Source organism: Lampris incognitus, chromosome 8, assembly GCF_029633865.1.
Source record: "Lampris incognitus isolate fLamInc1 chromosome 8, fLamInc1.hap2, whole genome shotgun sequence".
Taxonomy (NCBI): Eukaryota; Metazoa; Chordata; class Actinopteri; order Lampriformes; family Lampridae; genus Lampris; species Lampris incognitus.
Window position 1 is genome coordinate 45,483,086 of NC_079218.1, and position 22,377 is coordinate 45,505,462.

General features: G+C 46.5%; 1 protein-coding gene across 1 annotated transcript; it reads left to right on the forward strand.

Annotated features, from left to right (window-relative positions):
- Positions 1–7,750: 7,750 nt before the first annotated feature.
- Positions 7,751–18,735, forward strand: ccna1 (cyclin A1). Its single transcript, XM_056284329.1, has 9 exons — positions 7,751–7,789; positions 13,776–13,922; positions 14,036–14,255; positions 14,345–14,457; positions 14,609–14,835; positions 17,760–17,964; positions 18,102–18,215; positions 18,327–18,460; positions 18,723–18,735. Exons 1-9 carry the CDS (start codon positions 7,751–7,753, stop codon positions 18,733–18,735), a joined length of 1,212 nt encoding a protein of 403 aa, XP_056140304.1.
- The last annotated feature ends 3,642 nt before the right edge of the window (positions 18,736–22,377 follow it).

The window sequence follows — 22,377 nt, forward strand, 5'->3', positions numbered from 1 at the left end:
GTGTGTGTGTGTATGTGTGTGTCTGTCTGCGTGTGTGTATGTATGTGTGTCTGTGTGTCTGCATGTTTGTGTGTGTGTGTCTGTGTATTTGTGTGCATGCGTGTGTGTGTGCATGTGTGTGTCTGTCTGCGTGTGTGTATGTATGTGTGTCTGTGTGTGTGCGTGTGTGTCTGCATGTTTGTGTGTGTCTGTGTCTGCGTGTCTGTGTATTTGTGTGCATGCGTGTGTGTCTGCGTGAGTGTGCATGCGTGTGTGTTTGTGTGTCTGTGTCTATGTGTGTGTGTGTGTCTGTGTGTGTGCGTGCACATGTATGTATTTGTGTGTGCATGCGTGTGTGTGTGTGTGTATCTGTGTGTGTGTGTGTGTGTGTGTGTGTGTGTGTGTGTGTGTGTGAGTGTGTGTGTGAGTGTGTGTCCTGCAGCAGGAGAGCCAGACAGATGTCAGTGGCGGTCTCCCCGTGGTGGCTGCTCCTCACAGCTCCTGGTCTTCGGTGGCAGGTTCACATTGTCGCTCGTCCTCCTCACTCCCTCTGGTGTTACCGCTGTGCAGTGTAATGAGCTTCTGAACTGTGTTCTGACCTGTGTTCTGACCTGTGTTCTGACCTGTGTTCGGTCCAAACGCCCTTTGACTTGAACGAGTGAGTAGTTTAACCGGCATGGTAACACACGTGTGTAATATAGAAAGGGCTGGTTTGTGTATTTGCCCTCCCTGGTTTTGACTGGTCAGCCCAGCCGCTAAAGCACCTGCAACGCCAAGAAACCTCAAGTTACCGGCAGGGGTCGAGTTGGGGGGGGGGGGGTGCAAGGGAATATCGCCCTCCTTGTTAAATAAATTGACACAATGCAGCCTGTTGTGAAACTGCCACCCCCCTGTCCACCCCCTGTGCACCCCCTGTGGGTTAGCGGTGCTGTGTGATGCATCTTAACCAGGCGGTGTTACTTCATATAAAGAAGTCTATTACTGATTCTAGACTCTGGCCATATGAGAGATTTGCCCCCGGCCGCTGTGGGACTTCTGATCTCCAAATCCAAAAGCTCTCAAACAGTTTCTGAATAAATCTGGTGTAAGAAAAGCTTTCGGGGGGGGTGTGTGGGGGGGGGGGGTAATAGTAGTTGGTTTTTTTAAGCCCCGCCCCCTCCAGGACGGTTGTTGCCCACCAGAGCCCACCATGCTCCTTGTCGGAGAGTTTATTCGCAGACTTGTTTGGAAGTGAGACACCCCCCCCCCCCAGTTGTATCCGGCCAATTACCCCACTCTTCCGGTCGCTGCTCCACCCCCCTCCGCCGATCCGGGGAGGGCTGCAGCCACCACATGCCTCCTCCCATACATGTGGAGTTGCCAGCCGCTTCTCTTCACCTGACGGTGAGGAGTTTCGCCAGGGGGACGCAGCACGTGGGAGGATCACGCTATTCCCCCCAGTCTCCCCCCGCGCCCCTGAACATGCGCCCCGACCAACCAGAGGAGGCGCTACTGCAGTGACCAGGACACATAACCCACATCCGGCTTCCCACCCGCAGACACGGCCAGTTGTATCGGTAGGGACGCCCGACCAAGCCGGAGCCCTGAGGTACCACGGGGATTCGAACCGGCGATATCCGTGTTGCTAAGCAACAGAATAGACCGCCGCGCCACCCGGACGGGCCAGAAGTGAGACGTTTGTCTTGTTTAGGTTGAATGCTAGGTCACATCAGGCCAGAGTCGAGTCTTGCCACAGCTGCTGGAACATCACCCGTCTTCCTTCGCCCGGATCCCTTCATGGCATGATTTGTTGTGGTTCTGGCCTCTCCCCTGGCAGCCCGCTTTTATTTTTCCTTTCACCTTCCCTGCCGCTCTGACAGATCATCACTTGAAGGAGCCCTTCCATAACAGATTGTCGCATATGCACCCCTCAAGGCCGAACCCGGGTGCAGAGCCGCAGAAAACTGTCAATCTGCCCTCCGCCCCCCCCCCCCCCCCCCGACTGCCACCGCGGGGGACGCGCAGCGCTGAAGGAGGGTGCCGGTGCGTGATCCGATGTGGTCGCCTTCAGGGGGAGGATGCTCAGATATTGGCGGTGTATTTCGGAGGTGACGCTTGAAGCCCGGGCCATCTGGCCACGGCCTGTCAGCAGCAGTACATCATGCTAATAGCATGGCAGGAGCCCAACACGCTGTCTTACGCAACCTGCATCTGCTTAAGAAATGAATGAGCGAGAGAGAGAGAGATGGAGGGAGCAAGAGAGAGAGGGAGAGCAAGAGAGAACGAGAGAGTGAGAGAACGAGGGAGAGAGAGAACGAGAGAGTGAGAGCAAGAGAGAACGAGAGTGAGAGAGATAGAGAGCAAGAGAGAGAACGAGAGAGTGAGAGCGAGAGAGAGAACGAGAGAGAGAGAGAGAACGAGAGAGTGAGAGCAAGAGAGAACGAGAGAGGGAGAGAGATAGAGAGCAAGAGAGAGAACGAGAGAGTGAGAGCAAGAGAGAGAGAACGAGAGAGTGAGAGCAAGAGAGAGAGAGAGAGAACGAGAGAGAGAGAGATAGAGAGCAAGAGAGAGAACGAGAGAGTGAGAGATAGAGAACGAGAGAGTGAGAGCAAGAGAGAACGAGAGTGAGAGAGATAGAGCAAGAGAGAGAACGAGAGAGTGAGAACGAGAGAGTGAGAGCAAGAGAGAACGAGAGAGTGAGAGAGATAGAGAGCAAGAGAGAGAACGAGAGAGTGAGAGAGAACGAGAGAGTGAGAACGAGAGAGTGAGAACGAGAGAGTGAGAGCAAGAGAGAACGAGAGAGTGAGAGAGATAGAGAGCAAGAGAGAGAACGAGAGAGTGAGAGAGAACGAGAGAGTGAGAACGAGAGAGTGAGAGCAAGAGAGAGAGAGAGAGAGAGAACGAGAGTGAGAGATAGAGAGCAAGAGAGAGAACGAGACAGATAGAGAGCAAGAGAGAGAGAACGACAGAGAGAGAGCAAGAGAGAGAGAACGAGAGAGAGCGAGAGAACGAGAGAGAGAGAGCAAGAGAGAGAACGAGAAAGAGAGAATTTTGTTGCCAAACCAAACAGGTGCAGTGTGTGTGTGTGTGTGTGTGTGTGTGTACATACAAATATGAGTGTGTGCATGTGCACAAATGAATGTGTGTTGTTTTTGACCTTTTTTGTGATTGTGTGTGTGTGTGTGTGTGTGTGTGTGTGTGTGTGTGTGTGTGTGTGTGTGTGTGTGTGTGTGTGTGTGTGTGTGTGTGTGTGTGTGAAGACTCTTATGTAAGGGTGTGTGTGTGTGTACTTGTGTCTACATTTGCGTTTGTGTTGCTGTGCGTGTTCGCCGTGTTTAAATCTGTGTGTAAGTGCACGTGTGAGAGGGGTGAGATTGTGTGTGTGTGTGTGTGCGTGTGCGTGAGCGTGTGGACGCCTCGGTCTCGCCTCTCGGCAGACTCGACAGCTATCGATTTTGTTTCTGGAAGAGAGAAAAGACACAACAGGTTGTCTTGGGTCTCCGGCGCAGCACATAAAGAGAGACGTCCTCGTTTCTGCTGCCCAGAACAACGCCGGCGTCTGGTCCTCGTGGTAACAAGTTCTCTTCCGTCTCTTTTTTCCCCTCGAGGGCGGTTGCGCTATCCCCGATGACACCGATTCCCGACCCCGGCCCCCAAATATGGACACCAAGGATGAAGCGGAATGTCGGTTCATGGTGACACCATCGTGAACTGTTTTATTTACTTGTGTATTTTTCTTTTCGTGCCTTCATTCTTTGTACCTGTTCAGTCCAATCCGAGGTTGCAGAGGGCTGATTCCTTACCCAGCATTGTCTAACACACACACTGGCTGCCATTACCCTAACGCACTTGTCTTTCTTTGGTTAGTGGGAGGAAACTAGGGTGCCCGGATGAAGGCTACATAAAATAGGGCATCATCCACATAGATGGACCGGGATCAAGTCCAGGACTCCTGTGGCTGTGGTGAGAAGGCAAAGCGCCGTGCCCCTGGGCCGCTCTCCACTTCTTTTTTCTTTTTTTTTTTGTTTTAACGATTTTCATTCAGGTTGAAGTTGTCCTGATTAAACTAATTAGCTGACAATTGAAATGGTGTCAGGCTGCACCCCTGCCAGAACGCATGGCACAGCGCCCTCTGCATGGAGGAGCTTCACTCGACATGCTTTTTTTTTTTTTTTTGGAGAGAATTGAAATAGAATTAAAACTGGACCAGATCTGGACAGCCCACTGTGCAGTCGTCGGTGGACCGGGTGGTAGAACGTTAACACTGTTTGGTTTTCGAAAGAGTTCCCTTCGTCCGTTTGCTTCGGATATCTAATAAACTAAAAAGAACGACAAATACTAGACGCGGGTTAGTACGGCCTGTGTTGGTTTCACATGTGCAGGCGGTGTCCATGTAGGACTTCAACCCCTGAGCCTTTGTCCTGTCAGTCCTAAAGGGCCCTTTTGAATGGATTATGGTAATTCATATTTTGTAAAAGGGGCGGTCAGAGGGCTGTAGTGGTGATGTACGGATAATAGATCAGCAGCGTGGTGGAAGAAAGTACCTCCATTATGAAGCCTGCACCCCTTCCGAGCATGGCAATGCGGCTTTGAAATAATTGGTGCAGATGTGGCTCCATGCAGATGTGGTGCCATATTTGACAGCAGTCACCTGTTTAACAGAGACGTTCCTGAAATATCAAGAGACAGCGTAGTGGACACAAAGTCAGTCTGTCCAAAAGTATGTCTTGAGCTCCTTGGCCACACTACAATATTAGACGAGCTGCTGTCAAGTTACATATAATATAGCCAAGGCTGGATTACGGACCAGGCATGCCAGGCGAGTGCCCCGGGGCCCCGGACCACAAGGGGCCCCAAAAGGTCAGGGGTATTGTGTTCACGTATAGTAGGGATCCCCAATCATACCCTACAAGGGACGTTTGTTCCAACCCTGTGTCGCGATGCAGGGCCCAAGCTAGTCTCTGTTGATGCAGGGCCCAAGCTAGTCTCTATTGATGCAGGGGCCGCAAGCTAGTCTCTGTTGATGCGGGGCCCCAAGCTAGTCTCTATTGATGTGGGGCCCCAAGCTAGTCCCTATTGATGCCGGGCCCCAAGCTACAGTCTCTATTGATGCAGGGCCCCAAGCTAGTCTCTATTGATGCGGGGGCCGCAAGCTAGTCTCTGTTGATGCAGGGCCCCAAGCTAGTCTCTATTGATGCAATGGCTGCAAGCTAGTCTCTGTTGATGCAGGGCCCCAAGCTACAGTCTCTATTGATGCAGGGCCCCAAGCTACAGTCTCTATTGATGCAGGGCCCCAAGCTAGTCTCTATTGATGCGGGGGCCCCAAGCTAGTCTCTATTGATGCAGGGCCCCAAGCTAGTCTCTACTGATGCGGGGCCACAAGCTAGTCTCTGTTGATGCGGGGCCCCAAGCTAGTCCCTATTGATGCCGGGCCCCAAGCTACAGTCTCTATTGATGCAGGGCCCCAAGCTAGTCTCTATTGATGCAGGGGCCGCAAGCTAGTCTCTGTTGATGCAGGGCCCCAAGCTAGTCTCTATTGATGCAATGGCTGCAAGCTAGTCTCTGTTGATGCAGGGCCCCAAGCAACAGTCTCTATTGATGCAGGGCCCCAAGCTACAGTCTCTATTGATGCAGGGCCCCAAGCTAGTCTCTATTGATGCGGGGGCCCCAAGCTAGTCTCTGTTGATGCAGGGCCCCAAGCTAGTCTCTACTGATGCGGGGCCGCAAGCTAGTCTCTGTTGATGCGGGGCCCCAAGCTAGTCTCTATTGATGCGGGGGCCCTAAGCTATTCTCTATTGATGCGGGGGCCCCAAGCTATTCTCATCGCTGTTTGTTTTGTGATTCAACATAGTGTTGTACTTTGTAGTCGCCATCCAAATCCCATGCAGATTGGCATAGCGTCGGCTATCATGTTGGGTAGTTGCATTAGTTTTATGTTTAACAATGTTTAGTATGGTTTGCGTAGCCTATCTGACCGGGGGGGCGGCAATGGACGTGCGTGCCCCGGGGCCCCCTGCTGGGTTAATCCGGCCATGAATAATGCTTCACGTTTTCATTCTCAGAAAGTACATGCTTGAATGATGCACACCCAGAAAATTGCAGATAACCTGTGGGCCCATAGCATAATATTCCTGATAGATATTGGCAAAGGCTGTGAACAGCGTGTGGTTTTATAGATTCTTTTTTTTTCTCTTTTCACAAATTCAACATCTTCTAATGCCGCGTGTGTGCCCCGGTCTCCCAAAAGAGGTTGTGCGGAGGAAATAATTGGTGAATCAACATGCAAGCATGACAGCTTTGACTTTCACGTGCTCAAAGTCAATATCGATTAAGTTAATATTGATCATCTCCAGTGTCGGGCGTTCAATATGTCCTAAAAACGCGTGTAATTTTGAAATCAATCATGTCGCTGCCGAGAAACCCAGAACAGCCAAATAAAGTAGGCCTGGATGAAAACACAGCAGCTTGTTCGGCCTTGTGTAGCAGCCATGCCTGATGATAGGCTAATGAGGAAAAAGGTTCACCCGGGAAATGCCTTCTTTTATTGCCCATTACCCCCCCCCTTAATATCTGTGCACGGCCCTGCTGGGTTTCATATAATAAGAGCGTTGCCTCGTAAATGTGTTTGTGTGTGAATTCGTCCTATTCTGTGGCTAAATGACTTGAAACCTGTGTGACTGTAATCGCCTGCAGGACTGCCTTCTGTTTCATACCCCGTCTTGCTGGCTGCAGAGATGCTTAAACACACCGTCGGGGTTACCAGCAGACTCAGATTCAGATTTATATTCATTCAGAGTTATACACTAAAGTTCAAGCACATTTGCCATTTGGAGGTTAACAATGATTTTCTGCTGTGGTCGGTTTTACTTTATTTTATTTGTACTTCATTTTATTCACTTACTTTATTTTACTTAATTTGCTTAATTGTATTTACTTATTTATTTATTTGGTTTTATTCCAAGAAAATGCGATAAAACTCACCGTTTACACTTTAAAAAATGTTTTCATTATTATTTGATAATTTGTATTACCTATTTATTATACATAATACTTTTATTATTAATTATTCATTTTATTATTGCATAAAAATGCAATAAATGACATCAGAATTAAATCCGTCTTTAGTGAGTCTTGTGTCTGTTTACACTTGGACTTTTCTGTGGTTTGATTAAATCTTGATAGCTATCGGAATCAGAATATCTTATTCATCCCCGAGGGGCAACTGGGTTTTATTACGGACACTCCCGCTCTGATGACTGAAAACTAACCAACTACAAGATAAGCAAATGAAAACAAGAAAAAAAGCCCCATCAGACCTGGTGGAGAAGCGTTTTCCCTGCTCACAGTAAACCGCATGTCTGTCCATGTGTCTGTAAGGTGCAGCTGGCTGTGGGTGATGTGCGGCCCTCTGGAGGGAAGACTACAGACAGGTGGCTGTGGGGTGATGTGCGGCCCTCTGGAGGGAAGACTCCGGCCGAGGAAGATTCACGGGGGAGCTGTGAGTTATTGTTTTGCAAATCAAGCTTGTGACAGGGGCGCTGCCAACACAAATCCCTAACCCAAACTTCCTCCGGCGGAGCTGCTCATTGGCAAACATTACGGGCCAGGGGTTTCGGCTCGCAGCTGTTTGTATCGACCTACAGCTCCCACCTGCCGCTCGTTAGTAATAGGGAAGTATCTGGAGTTATTTTCCCACGTCTGCAGAGGACTAGAAAACCCACTGAATGACACAAGCTGTGTGCAGTGTTCAGGCCGGCTGTCTGACTGGTTTCTATCAAAACAGCAAGCAGCAATGTGTATCGCACAACAGCAAACGCCCTTCACACTGCCGGTGAGTACGGTGATGTGCTTTTCACAGCAGAGTGAACCGCAAGCCTCCTTGCTGTGCTGAGCAACTCACCATTCACACGGTGGGCTCTTGTGCCGTCTGAGGGCCCTCCCTCCACGACACACAGCTGCAATTTCCACATCACACGCCACTGGCTGTAAATGCGGTTGGGGGGGGGGGGTTGTTATGGCGGATGCTGCTGCTTTGTTATGCTGGGATGATATGTAGGATGTGTCTGAGGTTATTTCGCAAGAATGAAGTGATGCGTCCATACGGTGAAATAATGCTCTCAGAAGAGTTTGGCTTTCCCACACCCCCACCAAGGCACTCGTACAGGCAGCAGCTGGACCGCCCCTCAATGTATGTGTGTATTTTGGAAGTTACGGATGTAGGAACCCTTTTTTTCTTTATTATTATCAAATCATTATCATTATTATTATTATTATTGTTAGTAGTAGTAGTGATAGTAGTATCAATAGGCATGGTAGTAGTAGTAGTAGAAGCAGTAGTATCAATAGGTGTTGTAGCAGTAGTAGTGGAAGCAGTAATACTTATATAATAGTATTATTGTAGTAGAAGTAGTATCAATAGGTGCAGTAGTAGTAATTGTAGCAATAGTAGTAGTAGTATCAATAGATGTTGTGATAGCAGTAGCAGTAGTATCAATATGTGTTATAATAGTAGTAGTAGTAGTATCAATAGGTCTTGTAGTAGTAGTAGTAGTAGTAGAAGCAGTAATACTTATACTAATGGTATTATTGTGGTAGTAGTAATGAATAGTAGTAAAAGTGAATAGTAGTAGAAGTAGTATCAATAGGTGCAGTAGTAGTAGTAGTGGTAGTAGCAGCAGCAGTAGTAGTATCAATAGATGCAGTAGTAGTAGTAGTAGTCGTCGTATTAATAGGTTTTGTAATAGTAGTAGTAGGAGTAGTAGTATCAATAAAATAGTAGTAGTAGTAGTAGTATTAATAGGTTTTGTAATAGTAGTAGGAGTAGTAGTATCAATAGGTGTAGTAGTAGTATTAATAGGTTTTGTAATAGTAGTAGTAGGAGTAGTAGTATCAATAGAGTAGTAGTAGTATTAATAGGTTTTGTAATAGTAGTAGTAGGAGTAGTAGTATCAATAGGTGCAGTAGTAGTGGTAGTAGTAGCAGCAGCAGCAGCAGTAGTAGTATCAATAGATGCAGTAGTAGTAGTATTAATAGATTTTGTAATAGTAGTAGTAGTAGTAGTATTAATAGGTTTTGTAATAGTAGTAGTAGGAGTAGTAGTATCAATAGGTGTAGTATTAGTAGTAGTATTAATAGGTTTTGTAATAGTAGTAGTAGGAGTAGTAGTATCAATAGGTGTGGTAGTAGTAGTATTAATAGGTTTTGTAATAGGAGTAGTAGTATCAATAGGTGTGGTAGTAGTAGTATCAATAGGTTTTGTAATAGTAGTAGTATCAATAGGTGTAGTAGTAGTACTAGTTAATAATTGTAAATAACATATGTTCTTACTTCTTGGTTCCAAATCATGGAGCGGACATACATGTGCAGACGGCATGACGTGACGACACAGCCGGAGCTCCCTACACGGTGCGGGTGCGCGCAGACGAGCCGAGCCGCGTCGCAGAGCCTCGTCACGTGCTGTGGCTTCACTGAGCGAGTGCAGAGAGCTTCTGCCATCTAGTGGAGAGAGAGAGAACACAGTCCAAAGCCTCTCACAAGCTGCTGCCATGCCATGCCATGCTTGGTCATCTGTAACTCTCCCCTTCATCGTTTTGTTCCCCCTAAAAGAAGAAAGCCCACACACGCATCGCTTCGTGACATTGTACTGCCCCGAATACCAGACCAGACCCAGGTGGCGACCACCGTCACCATGGAGACCTGGGAGGAGGATAGTCGGCACGTGCACACAAGGGATACTCCCATCACATATTACTGTAAGAATGCTTGTGATAACATTTTGGGGGTTTTTTTTACACCCAGTATAAAGTGCACATCAATAGTGCACTATCACCTCTGTTAGCAGGCCGACCTATGCAAATAAAGACAACGCTTGTAATCTCACACATAGCGGAAACTATTCCGGTAAACGACCTGTGAGAATAGGGCACCAGATCATGTCTAGGATGATGGGTGAGGTGACAGGAAGCCTGTGCGCGCGCGTCACCTAGTCCTTAAAAAATCAACGGGCATGACAGCTGTCACCTCCATCCGAAGACCATCTCTATCTGGTTTGGTTCCCCAAACTTAATTTTCCATTTGAATACCCACTTGTGCATGTTCAAAGGCCACCACTTAATGTGCAAGCACGGCTCTATGGATGGATGGCTAATTACTGACAATAAGCTCCCATTTAGGATGTTTTCTTTCATGTCTGCAAATGTAACGAATTAAAAGGTGCGCGGTTTAATGAAAATCTGCAAATTGTGTTGAATCGATAAGGGTTGTGAACCTCGACAAACCCGATGTAAGACACAGGCCTGATCCCTGAACATGTTGGTTTACTTAGTAAAAGACTTATTGTATGAAATATGTATACCATCAAGGTAGATGGGATTTCATAGGAAATGCATGGAACAGTTATCTCTTGTGTGGGGTCACATATCTGGGACAATAAATAAACCACAAAAAAAGGACTACTGCTGTTGGTCATAATGTTATGACCACCAGCAGTAGTCACAATGCTGGTTGTCATTCATAACATTAAGACCACCAGCAGTAGTCACAATGCTGGTGGTCATAGCATTATGACCACTAGCAGTAGTCATAATGCTGGTTGTCATTCATAACATTATGACCACCAGCAGTAATCATAATGCTGGTGGTCATAGCATTATGACCACTAGCAGTAGTCATAATGCTGGTTGTCATTCATAACATTATGACCACTAGCAGTAGTCATAATGCTGGTGGTCATAGCATTATGACCACTAGCAGTAGTCATAATGCTGGTTGTCATTCATAACATTATGACCACTAGCAGTAGTCGTAATGCTGGTTGTCATTCATAACATTATGACCACTAGCAGTAGTCGTAATGCTGGTTGTCATTCATAACATTATGACCACCAGCAGTAGTCATAATGCTGGTGGTCATAACATTATGACCACTAGCAGTAGTCATAATGCTGGTTGGCATTCATAACATTATGACCACTAGCAATAGTCATAATGCTGGTTGTCATTCATAACATTATGACCACCAGCAGTAGTCATAATGCTGGTGGTCATAACATTATGACCACTAGCAGTAGTCATAATGCTGGTTGTCATAACATTATGACCACTAGCAGTAGTCATAATGCTGGTTGTCATTCATAACATTATGACCACCAGCAGTAGTCACAATGCTGGTTGTCATAACATTATGACCACTAGCAGTAGTCCCAATGCTGTTTGTCATTCATAACATTATGACCACTAGCAGTAGTCACAATGCTGGTTGTCATTCATAACATTATGACCACTAGCAGTAGTCATAATGCTGGTTGTCATTCATAACATTATGACCACCAGCAGTAATCATAATGCTGGTTGTCATAACATTATGACCACTAGCAGTAGTCCCAATGCTGTTTGTCATTCATAACATTATGACCACTAGCAGTAGTCACAATGCTGGTTGTCATTCATAACATTATGACCACTAGCAGTAGTCATAATGCTGGTTGTCATTCATAACATTATGACCACCAGCAGTAATCATAATGCTGGTTGTCATAACATTATGACCACTAGCAGTAGTCATAATGCTGGTTGTCATTCATACATTATGACCACTAGCAGTAGTCATAATGCTGGTTGTCATTCATAACATTATGACCACTGGTGGTCATAACATTATGCCCACTAGCAGTAGTCATAATGCTGGTTGTCATTCATAACATTATGACCACTAGCAGTAGTCATAATGCTGGTGGTCATAACATTATGACCACTAGCAGTAGTCATAATGCTGGTTGTCATTCATAACATTATGACCACCACCAGTAGTCATAATGCTGCGGCCGGGACGCGAACCCGGGTCTCCCGCACCACGGGGGACTACGTTAACCAGTTGGCTAATAACCAGTTGGGCGAACTGGTTAACGTAGTCGCCGGTGGTGCGGGAGACCCGGGTTCGCGTCCTGGCTGCGGCGGTTCCCGGCTGCCCCCCTGAATCCGCTACGTTGGTGTCAGAAGTGGGATGGTGAGACCGCGAGGCCACCGGAAGCTGCGTGCGCCCAGAGACGTGAGGGAGCTGGTACGCTGAAGCGCAGGGGACGCGCTTCCGGAAGGAGGGAGGTAGTGTAACGATCACGGATAACCAGACTCTTTGCTAACGGGTCGGACCCTTTAGTCGATTGGTTAACGTAGTCCCCCGTGGTGCGGGACATACGGGTTCGCGTCCCGGCTGCGGCGATTCCCGGGCTGCCCCCCCCCCCCCGAATTAATTACGGTACATTTAGCAAAGCAAATGTGGAAAACGTTGCATCTTCAAAATGACAATTACATTTTTTTTTAAACAGTTCATCAATATTGTAGCGAATTCGGGAGGACAACGCAACCACGGGAACTGCCGCGGCCGGGAAGCGAACCCGTATCGCCCGCACCGCAGGAGACATCGCTAACCGCTCGACTAAAGGATCAGACCCGCCAGCTAGCGTGTCTTCTTATCCATGCACGTTACAATATCGTTACATTTTCCGGAAGTGAAGGTCTGCAGACTAGAAATGTGTTCAGACGCCTCTTTGGTGGTAAAAAGTGGTCTAAGCAGAGAGTCGCACCCATCAAATAAAGTAGCCATTTGATGTCCTCACCTGGATTATTGCGTGCGTCAAGACATTTTCGACCACCTTTTTTTCCCTTTTTCTTTCTCGCGTCGAAACACTTTATTCACTCTAAAACAATATCACGTTCAAATATAAGCTTTTCGCAGACGCCATGACGTCAGAAACAACCGTGTTCGTGTTGTGTTTCGAACCCTCGCGCCGCAGGGAAGCGAGCGCTCGAACTGGGCGTCCCCGTCAATCAACGGGCTAACGCGCTGCGACGCGCCGGCGCCTGGGCGGAACGCGCACCGGCGCGCGATTCAACGGAAAACGGACGCATAAAAGACGAGGAAACGGGAGCCGCGCACGGACGTGGCAGAAGAAGAAGAAGAAGAAGAAGCCGCTTTCAGGACGAAACGAGGCCCCAGACTTGACGACCCGGTGACCTTAGCTTAACCTGTTGTAGCGGTTGTTACCCTGTTGCGCGTTATGGTTGGCCATCTGAGCGAGTAACGCCTTCGGCGTCTGGGATGTAACGCTGTGGAGCCGTCGTGTTTAAAATGCGCGTCACGTGTTAGACGTTATCCGCTCAAGTGGCCAACCATAAAACTTCGCCGCGTTCACCGCGCACGTCCCAAATGACACGTTTTCTCCTCTTTTTTTTAACTTAATTTTTTAGCAAAGAGTGAATAATTTGTCAGTTGCGCCACAGCCGGCCAGTGCTCTAACTAGATAAGGGATGAGCTTCTGCAGTGATTTTCTCTGGAGGCAGATTTTTACTACGTATAGCGTCCCACCAACGAGCTGCAAATCGCACATGTTCGCCTGCCTTGCTTGTGTAGAGAATAGTGCTTATTGCGAAATTTAGATGTGCAAAATTTATTTTGTCTTATCTACTGCAATTGTTTAACCAGCCTTGTTTCTGTCACTGGGTTGACTTGGCCCATCTATTACCTCAGGGGTGGCTAACCATGTGCCATGGAGAGCCATGTGTCTGCAGGTTTTCATTCCAGCCGGACTCCACACCAAGTGATTTCACTGATTAGCAGCCCTTCAACCAAAAGAGGAAGAATGTATCGGTGAAATCACCTGGTGTGGAGTCGGGTTGGAATGAAAACCTGCATACACATGGCTCTCCATGGCACATGGTTAGCCACCACTGTATTACCTGAAGCTACTTGGAAGATGGCCGCCGCCTATACGTTCTCCCGTGATGCTTTTGTGTTTTTCTTATTCTCCTTTTATTTAAAGATGAATACACAACTAGGAAACCGCACCAGCCAGGAAAATGATGTGCCTACCAACAAAATGGAGGCTTGTAGGGGGCAGAGGACAAAGCAAAGGAAAGTGCTTGGGGTCTTGAATGAAAATGAGCTGCCCAGCAGATCCTTGAACCAGGTGAGAGGGACTGCTGGTTCCCAGATGGCTGTGTTTCAGAAAGTTTGTGTACTTCTGTGTGTGACCATTGCGTTGACTCATTTCTCAAAAAAAAATTTGTTCTTTTTTTAAAGGAAAGTCAACTCTCCAAACCAAGTTCCTTCTCGGACAGCTCGCAGGCGGCCTTCCTTAGTTGCCCTTCCAGCTCTAGCTTCAACATCCATGTCATTGAGCCGTGCGAGGTTGTTCTCACCGCCTCTGGTGAGATGGTGAACCCAGAGCCCCTCTTGCTGGATGAGGATGCTGCTGTTCTGCAACATAAAGATTTCGGGCTTTTCCTTGACCTGGCTGCAAGTGAGGCGGTTGTCTGGCCAACATGGAAAAATCTACATTTCAACGCTTTTCTTCATTGTGACGTTACTGATTACACTTGTGTTTTACAGGCTCATGCGCTGACTCTTCTATGCAGTCCTTGCCTGATGAATCACTGTTACAAGACACATTGCATTTGTCAGAGTATGTGGAAGAAGTTCACCAACACCTGAGAGAGAGCGAAGTATGAAAATGATCAAATCAGGCCAATTTACAAGTTTCATTTATAATTTTCTCTACCTTTTAAGTTCCTTCTTGCCATACTGGTATTTGTGTTGGTATTACTCGATTGATCACTACAAATGACTCTTAATGTCTTTTTTTCCCAATCCTAGTTGAAGTTCAGATTGAAGCCAGACTTTATAATGCACCACCCAGATATAGACAACAGGATGCGGATTGTCCTGGTGGACTGGTTGGCAGAGGTCAGCCAGGAGTACAAGCTTCATGGTGAGACCCTCTATCTGGCTGTCAACTACTTGGACCGTTTCCTGTCCCAAACGATGTCTGTGAAACGAGGCAAACTGCAGCTGGTTGGCACAGCTGCCATACTGCTGGCTGCGTAAGTGCAGGTCTTTTTGTTTCAGTAACCCTTCTATGCGGTCTTTTCAATTCAGGTATTCATTTCAGTACCCATGCCCCCCATGCCCTACCGCATGTCGTGTACATTTGTTTGTAGTTTGTTGTTGTACCTGTATATATTTTTGTGTGTACAGGCTATTGCAAGAAATCCTCAGAAATGATAATGACTATCAAACTGATTACAATAATTATAGATTTGATTAGTCGATAGACAAAAAATTAACTGATTGCAATTCTGGTGATCGATTGTGATCAGTAAGTAAAAAATGCCCAAGTCAAATGTTATTTATATAGCACATTTCATACACAGGGCAACACAATATACTTTACATAAAGGGACAATACAGTCGCAACACAATCATAAAAGTGCAAATGCAGAAAATAAATATGCATATCAACAGGTTTGGGTGCAGTTATACAGGAATCGGTGCAGAATATACAAATATCAAAATATACAAAACACACTCACACATACCAAGAACTTAGCCATAGGCTGTTGGGAAAAGTAACCTGCTTTGAAAAGTTCAGTGTGGGGGGCCTCTCTCAGGTCCTCAGGCAGGGCGTTCTATCTACTTGGCCCATAAATACAAAAGGCAGCTTCCCCTGCTTTAGAGTTAGTACGAGGGATGGTTAAAAGACCACTCGCTGCCTTTGGACCCGAGAGTTCTTGCTGGTTTGTATCTAATTAGCGTGCCTTTTATATACTGAGGTGCAAGGCCATCTTTGTATACAAGCAACAGAATTTTAAAATTGATTCTAGTTTTAATGGGGAGCCAATGCAGAGATCTAAAAACGGGTGTAATGTGTTCATACTTTTAGTTCCAGAGAGAACACGTGCAGCTGCGTTTTGAATTAACCAGAGTTGATTTTGGGAGGCTGGTGAGTAGACCATTACAGTAGTCTAGTCTTCTTGTTATAAATGCATGGATTAATTTCTCAGTCTGATTGTGACAGAAAGCCCCTTAGTTTTGAAACGTTTTTAAGATGGTAGAAGGCTGATCTTGTGAGATGATTGATGTGGTTCTCAAACTTTAGATTCCCGTCTGTGATTACACAGATTTCTAGTTCACTTTTGTCCTCCAGAGACAGAGAACTGAGATGAGCTGCAGTTCTGTCTGCGAGTCTTTGCACGCACCAAAAATTATTTCTGTGTTGTCATTGTTCTGTTGTAAAAGGTTCTCTGACATCCATAGATTAAGATCATCAATACACTGAGTTAGGAATTGTATGGGCTCTTGCTCATCAGGAGATGGGGATACAGTTGTGAATCATCTGCATAATTATGGTTATTTTGTGTTTCTGTATTGCATGTGTGAGGGGGAACATATAGAGATTAAATATTAATGGTCCAATAATTGAACCTTGGGATACCCCACATATAACACCCACTTTGTCAGAAGCAAAGTCTCCAGTGTGTACACACACAAATGCCTGTCCTCTAGGTAGGTTCTAAACCAGTTCAGAACTGGGCCAGATAGGCTGACCCATTTTTCTAATCTCTCTAGTCAGCTAGAGAGTCTCTCTCACGGTCAACACTGTCGAGGGTGGTACCGAGATCCCGGAGCACAAGAACAGATAATTTATTAGAATCTGTGTTCATATGCAGATCATTCACAATATTGATAAGTGCTGTTTCTGTGCTATGGTGAGATCAAATACCTGATTGATAAATGACTAGAAGGTTGTTTGATGTTAAATAGTTAAGCTGAGAATAAACTTTTTCAAGTATTTTGCTGAGGGATGGTAAATTGAAGATGGGCCTATAGTTGGCAATAACCGTCGCATCAAGGTTGCTCTTCAGAAGTGGTTTAATGACAGCTGTCAAGTGCTGCAGGAAATATACCTGACTGAAAAGAGCAGTTAATTTCTAATACCTCGGGTGCTAATCATTTAAAACAGTTTTAAGAAGATGTGGTAGGGAGAAGATCCAAGCAGCAGGTGGAGGACCTGAGCTGTCTAACAATATTGTCTAGACTTTTAAAGTCTAAAGGGACAAAGTGAGACATGGCGCCAGTGACATTTCTGGAGAAGTGGAGGGTAGGGTCATTTCTGGATCTTGAGGCACTAATATTCTGTCTAATGGCAATAATATTTCTATTGAAGAATGTAGTGAATTGCTGACATTTTTCAGTGGATAGCATCTCTGATGGGTTTGGAGATGGTGGATTTAATAAGTTGATCAATAGTAGATAGAGAAAAGCACTTTACTATTGTTAACATTTTCATTAATGATTTTAGAGAAGAGACTGTCTGGCCTGTTTAATTTCTTTATTGTGATTAATCAGTCTATCCTAGTAGCGTTCATGGTGAACCTGAAGTTTAGACTTCTGTCGTTCTGCCTGGTGACACTCTGAAGCTGCCCAACAACCACTCCCTTTCTCCAGGGGGCTTTTTGTTTTTCTCTGCGTTTAGTTTTAACCGGTGCAATGTTGTCAAAGATATTTTGTATTTTTGAATTGAAGTTGTTCACAAGATCCTCAGTTGGTGATGCCATAAACAATGATTACGCATTTACAATTTTCTTAAAGGTTTAAATTGTATTATTGTCAATGAAACGTTTTAGTTAGTGATGCCCAACCAAGCTGGAGGCAACACCAGGATTCGAACCAGTGATCCCTGTGTTGGTAGACAACGGAATAGACCGCCAGGCCACCCGGACACCCGCAGAATTGTTTTCAATTCTATGATTAATATTTTTTGTGTTGGGCATTTGTCATATTGTTCGACATCTTATGGACTAAATGATGAATCAGTAATAAAATTCATTAGTTGCAGCCTTAATGTTATCAATGTTTGTTGGTCGTGCAAGAGATAAATATTTACAGTCCCTTTATGGATTGGCAGCAACTTGCAAAGGGGGAGCACAACCGGTATTCTGAACATGTGTCATCACTTGCCTTGTAGGAAGTATGAGGAAGTATTTCCTCCTGAGCTGGATGAGTTTGTGTACATCACCGATGACACATACACCAGGAGGCAGCTGATCCGGATGGAGTACCTTTTGCTAAAGGTGCTGGCCTTTAACCTGACTGTGCCCACCACACAGCAGTTTCTTGGTCTTTTCTTGGTCGTCCAGTCTGTCTGCTCCAAGACGGAAAACCTCGCCCTGGTAAGCAAAACCAGAGTTTCTATACATCGCTGAGATGAGATCAGTTTACAGGCTTCTCTCGCTTGGACTCGACATCAGTTTTGAGGTGCAATGTGTTCAGAAACGTGTTTTGCCATTTGTGTCTTGGTTCCTTCCAGTATGTGGCAGAGTTGAGCCTGTTGGAAATGGACCTGCTGGTTCGGTATATCCCGTCAATGGTGGCAGCTGCAGCCTACTGCCTAGCCAACTACACTATCAACAAAGCTCAGTGGGTAAGCTTGACTGAAACGCAACACCCGTCAAAACGAATTTGTCAAATTTGTCCCTTCCATCTGGAGGTTTTCTGTTTTGGGCCTTCATACGTTCCTTTTTCATTGTTTTAGCCAGGTGCATTACAAGATTTTACCGGTTACACAATGGCTGAAATTGTGCCCTGCTTGAAGCAGCTCCACAAGCTCCACCTTGCTGCAGAAAGTCACCCCCAACAGGCAATCAGGATAAAGTACAAGCGCTTAAAGTAAGTCACGGCTTTAATTTCTTTTGTATTCTTAGCCAATTACCTGACGAGCCTCCTTTTATGGCTGGTATGTAAACCTTTTATTGTATGGCTAGCTGTTCTGATACTTCTCCCACTGATTGTTCTGTTTGTCTTGGTTACTTATTGGATTAAGGGTTTCATACTAAAATGCTTATTCGCACTGTAGGTATGATAGTGTTGCACGGATCACCCCACCTGCTGTTTTGCCTTTTTCTTGAGACGCTGCTCCACCTTTCCACAGAGGCGGCTGCTAGAACACTATTCTGTAGATGGGAACTCTCACATTACATGTAAATACTGAATGCAAGACATGTCATTCCATGGACACTTTTTTAAATTGGAAAATTTTTATTGTATTTTTAAGTTGCTCAACAAATGCAATAAAGAAAATGTATGTATTGGCTTCAGCACTCCAATACCTACAGGTGTCAGTGTTTGTACTAAGATTTTAAGGCTCTTGTAATGGGACTTCCCTTTTTAAATGTGAATATTGGCATTTTATATTATGTGAATATAGGCATTTTTTGACTGTAATGCAGTAAGCACTTTGTGTCATGAAAATCAAAGTTGTTTTTTTTTTTGTAGAGATTTTCAAGTTTTTTTTTTTTGTGTGTTTTTTCTTGACTTTACCTTTCACCAGTTGAGATAATGCATCGCTGGTATTTTCACTGCCTTTTTGAAGGATTTGTCGGGTCAAATCTTAAATCCTTATTATCAGGCGCTGAATTTGAGATGAATTAAATGCTCTTTGGGTATACCTGTTGTGTTGTTTTTATTAAATGTCTTTATGTAGATATTCCTGTGATAACACTACTAGATGGACATGGTGGCCCAGGGATTGGCGCTGTTGCCTCACAGCAAGAGGCAACAGGTCCTGGGTTCGAAGTTCGAACCCCAGGCCGTCGCAGGTCCTTTCTATGTGGAGTTTGCATGTTCTCTCCGTGTCAGCATGGGTTTCCTCTGGGTGCTCCGCTTTCCTCCCACCATCAAAAAAACATGCATGTTAGGGTTAATACTCCTGTCTGTGCCCCTGAGCAAGGCAATGGAAAGAACTGGAGTTGGTCCTCCCTGGGTGCTGCACGGCAGCTGCCCATTGCTACTAGCTACACAGCTACGATGGGTTAAATGCAGTGTACATTTCATTTGTATGCATGTACAAAATGACGGAGTATTTTATATTAAAACACTGAATGCAATATTCCAAGTACCCCAGGCTGGGGTACCAAACCATGGATGTATTATAGTAGAACCGGATACGGCGCCGCCGCTCAGCCTTGCAGCCAATTTCCCCCTGTGGTCACTCGCGGTATTGCAGCGAAAAAATCCCCTGCGGCCCAAAAAGAATTTTCCCCATTGACCACCATTATAAAAGAGATGCCTGTAAAACTGTTGACAGGACACCTGCAACTATATTCATGGTCAATTATTACTCTTTGTCTTATATACATTTTTAAACCATGGGGTTTTAACATTTTTAAAGATTTTCGAAAGCCCAGAAAAATCTATTTTTTTCTGCATGACGTCATGGCTGGGTACGAGCGCTCTACGCGCGGCCATGTTGTGTCTCGGGAACGAGGATCTTTGCTAGGTTAAAAAAAAGCGCTGTTCGGATGAACAAAAAAATCAAAGGTAAAGGTGAATACATGACACAAAGCTGAGCCTTCTTTTTCACACGTCAAGATATTTTGAGTTTGTGGTTTTGCATCGCATTCATTGGTCACTAGTCTAGCGCAGCGTTCCTGAACACGGTTCGCTCGTTCTCGTAGCCGAGAGGTATGATGGGAGTAACACTACTGCGCATATTCAGTGGGCCGCGTGTACCCGGAAGTAACCCGGAAGCCAGAAACTTTTTCGGCGTATGCGTCAGGCGAACGATTCTAATAGGGATGAACAGGCGCCATCCGGTATCCAGTTCTACTAATGCATCCATGGGCCTCACCCAGTACCCATTATGCAGTGTCTTTGTCCACGTGTGAAGTTTTTATTTTAATCGTCGACTTCAGGCCCGAAGAGGAAACACCGAGCGCGGTCGGACAGGAAGCAGAAGTGGGGCAGGCTAAGCTAACTGCTAGTGCTAGCCCACGGCGGTCTAGCTGTGTTTGTGTGGGGTGCGGGGGAGGTGTGTCGAAGGTGTCTGGCTGGAGAGCTCGGCTGAGGGATCCTGGTCTGCCGTATCCGATGGGCCCAGGGACCACGGCCCTGCCTTGGAGCCGCGCCTGAAGAGGAAAACCGAGGGCGGTCTGACAGGACGCGGAAGCGGGGCAGGCTAAGCTAACTGCTAGCCCATGCAGACCGGCAGTCCCGACGGTCCTCCTGGCTGGCGTTCGCTCTCTGGACGGCGGTGGCGTTTTTGGACTGTGTTGCACTGGGTGGACCGTGTTGTTGGCTGTTTTTACGTTTTTGGTGGTGTTGTTTTTGGACGTGTGTTTTGCTGTGGGCTGGGGGAAACGGAATTTCGTTTCTTTTGTGTACATTAGATGAAATGACAAATACATTGTTCCTGATTCCTGGGTCCCGCCTCAACCTCCGCCCTCTATCCAGGGGCTTCTCCAATATTCATCCATCCATCCACCCATTTTCCAAGCCGCTTATCCCAAGGTAGAGGCTAGTTCCCATCGATGCAGAGAACGGTCAACTGAGCATGCGCAAGTTTACTCGTTGCCTCCGTTGTTTGGGTAGGTTAGGGTTAGGGCGGGGTTAGGGTTAAAGTTGGCTAATCAGACGCAGAGTAGGGGCGGGTCTTCCTAGAATCCTAGCGCCTGGATGCTACGCGGGGCGTGTGGAGGCGTGGTAGAGGCATTTCGCGCATGCTCAGTTGACCGTTCTCTACTCCCATTTCCGTTCTCTGCGTCGATGGGAACTAGCCTCTACCTTGGGATAAGCGGCTTGGAAAATGGGTGGATGGATGGATGAATATTGGAGAAGCCCCTGGATAGAGGGCGGAGGTTGAGGCGGGACCCAGGAATCAGGAATCGCGAGATGCTGGAGCCTATCCCAGCAGTCATTGGGCGGCAGGCGGGGAGACACCCTGGACAGGCCGCCCAGTCCATCACCGGGCCGCAGGGGCGGATCTACGGGGTGGCAAGGGGTGGCAGCTGCCACCTCTGGGACACAGTCTTGCCACCCCTGTTGCCACCTCATTTATAAATCAGATGATATGTTTTTAAAGTATATTTTATGTACATGCATGGTGAAGGTCAATGAGACCCGCACCAAACTCATCTCTTAACAGAAGTCGCCGATTTAGAATCCCCCTCCCCCTCACAGGCGCGGATCTACAGGGTGGCAAGGGGGTGGCAGCTGCCACCTCCGGGACACAGTCTTGCCACCCCAGGAAAAAATCTCTAGATCCACCCCTGCCGGGCCGACACACACATTCACACCTAGAGACAATGTGGTATGGCCGATGCACCTGACCTCCATGTATTTGGACTGTGGGAGGAAACCCACACTGACATGGGGAGAACATGCAAACGCCGCACAGAGGACGACCCGGGACGACCCCCCCAGGATTAAATAGCATCATCAACATGCTTTACAAAACATGCCGACTACTACTTAAATGCCAAATCATGAAACCGTGAAGGGGACCAGCTGTAGAAGTTTGGTAAGCTTTCTTTGCAAGCAGTGACTTGGGGACTTGGCTGTAATGTGAATGGCGTCGCGGTTCGCCTTCCATGCAGATTTACTGCATACGGTATCAAGTTTGGAGCGAGGCAATTTTTCCAATATTTGTGTCTATATGTGAATGCTTATGGACGACTAATGAGCAGCAGAGACCGGCCTTTGGCTATTTTCACCTTGCAGTTTAGCACCGTATGGCATCGGCATTTGTTCGCATGATCTTTTTGCACACAGAATTCCCAACGTATCCTCTCTAAATTCGTGCTTTTGTC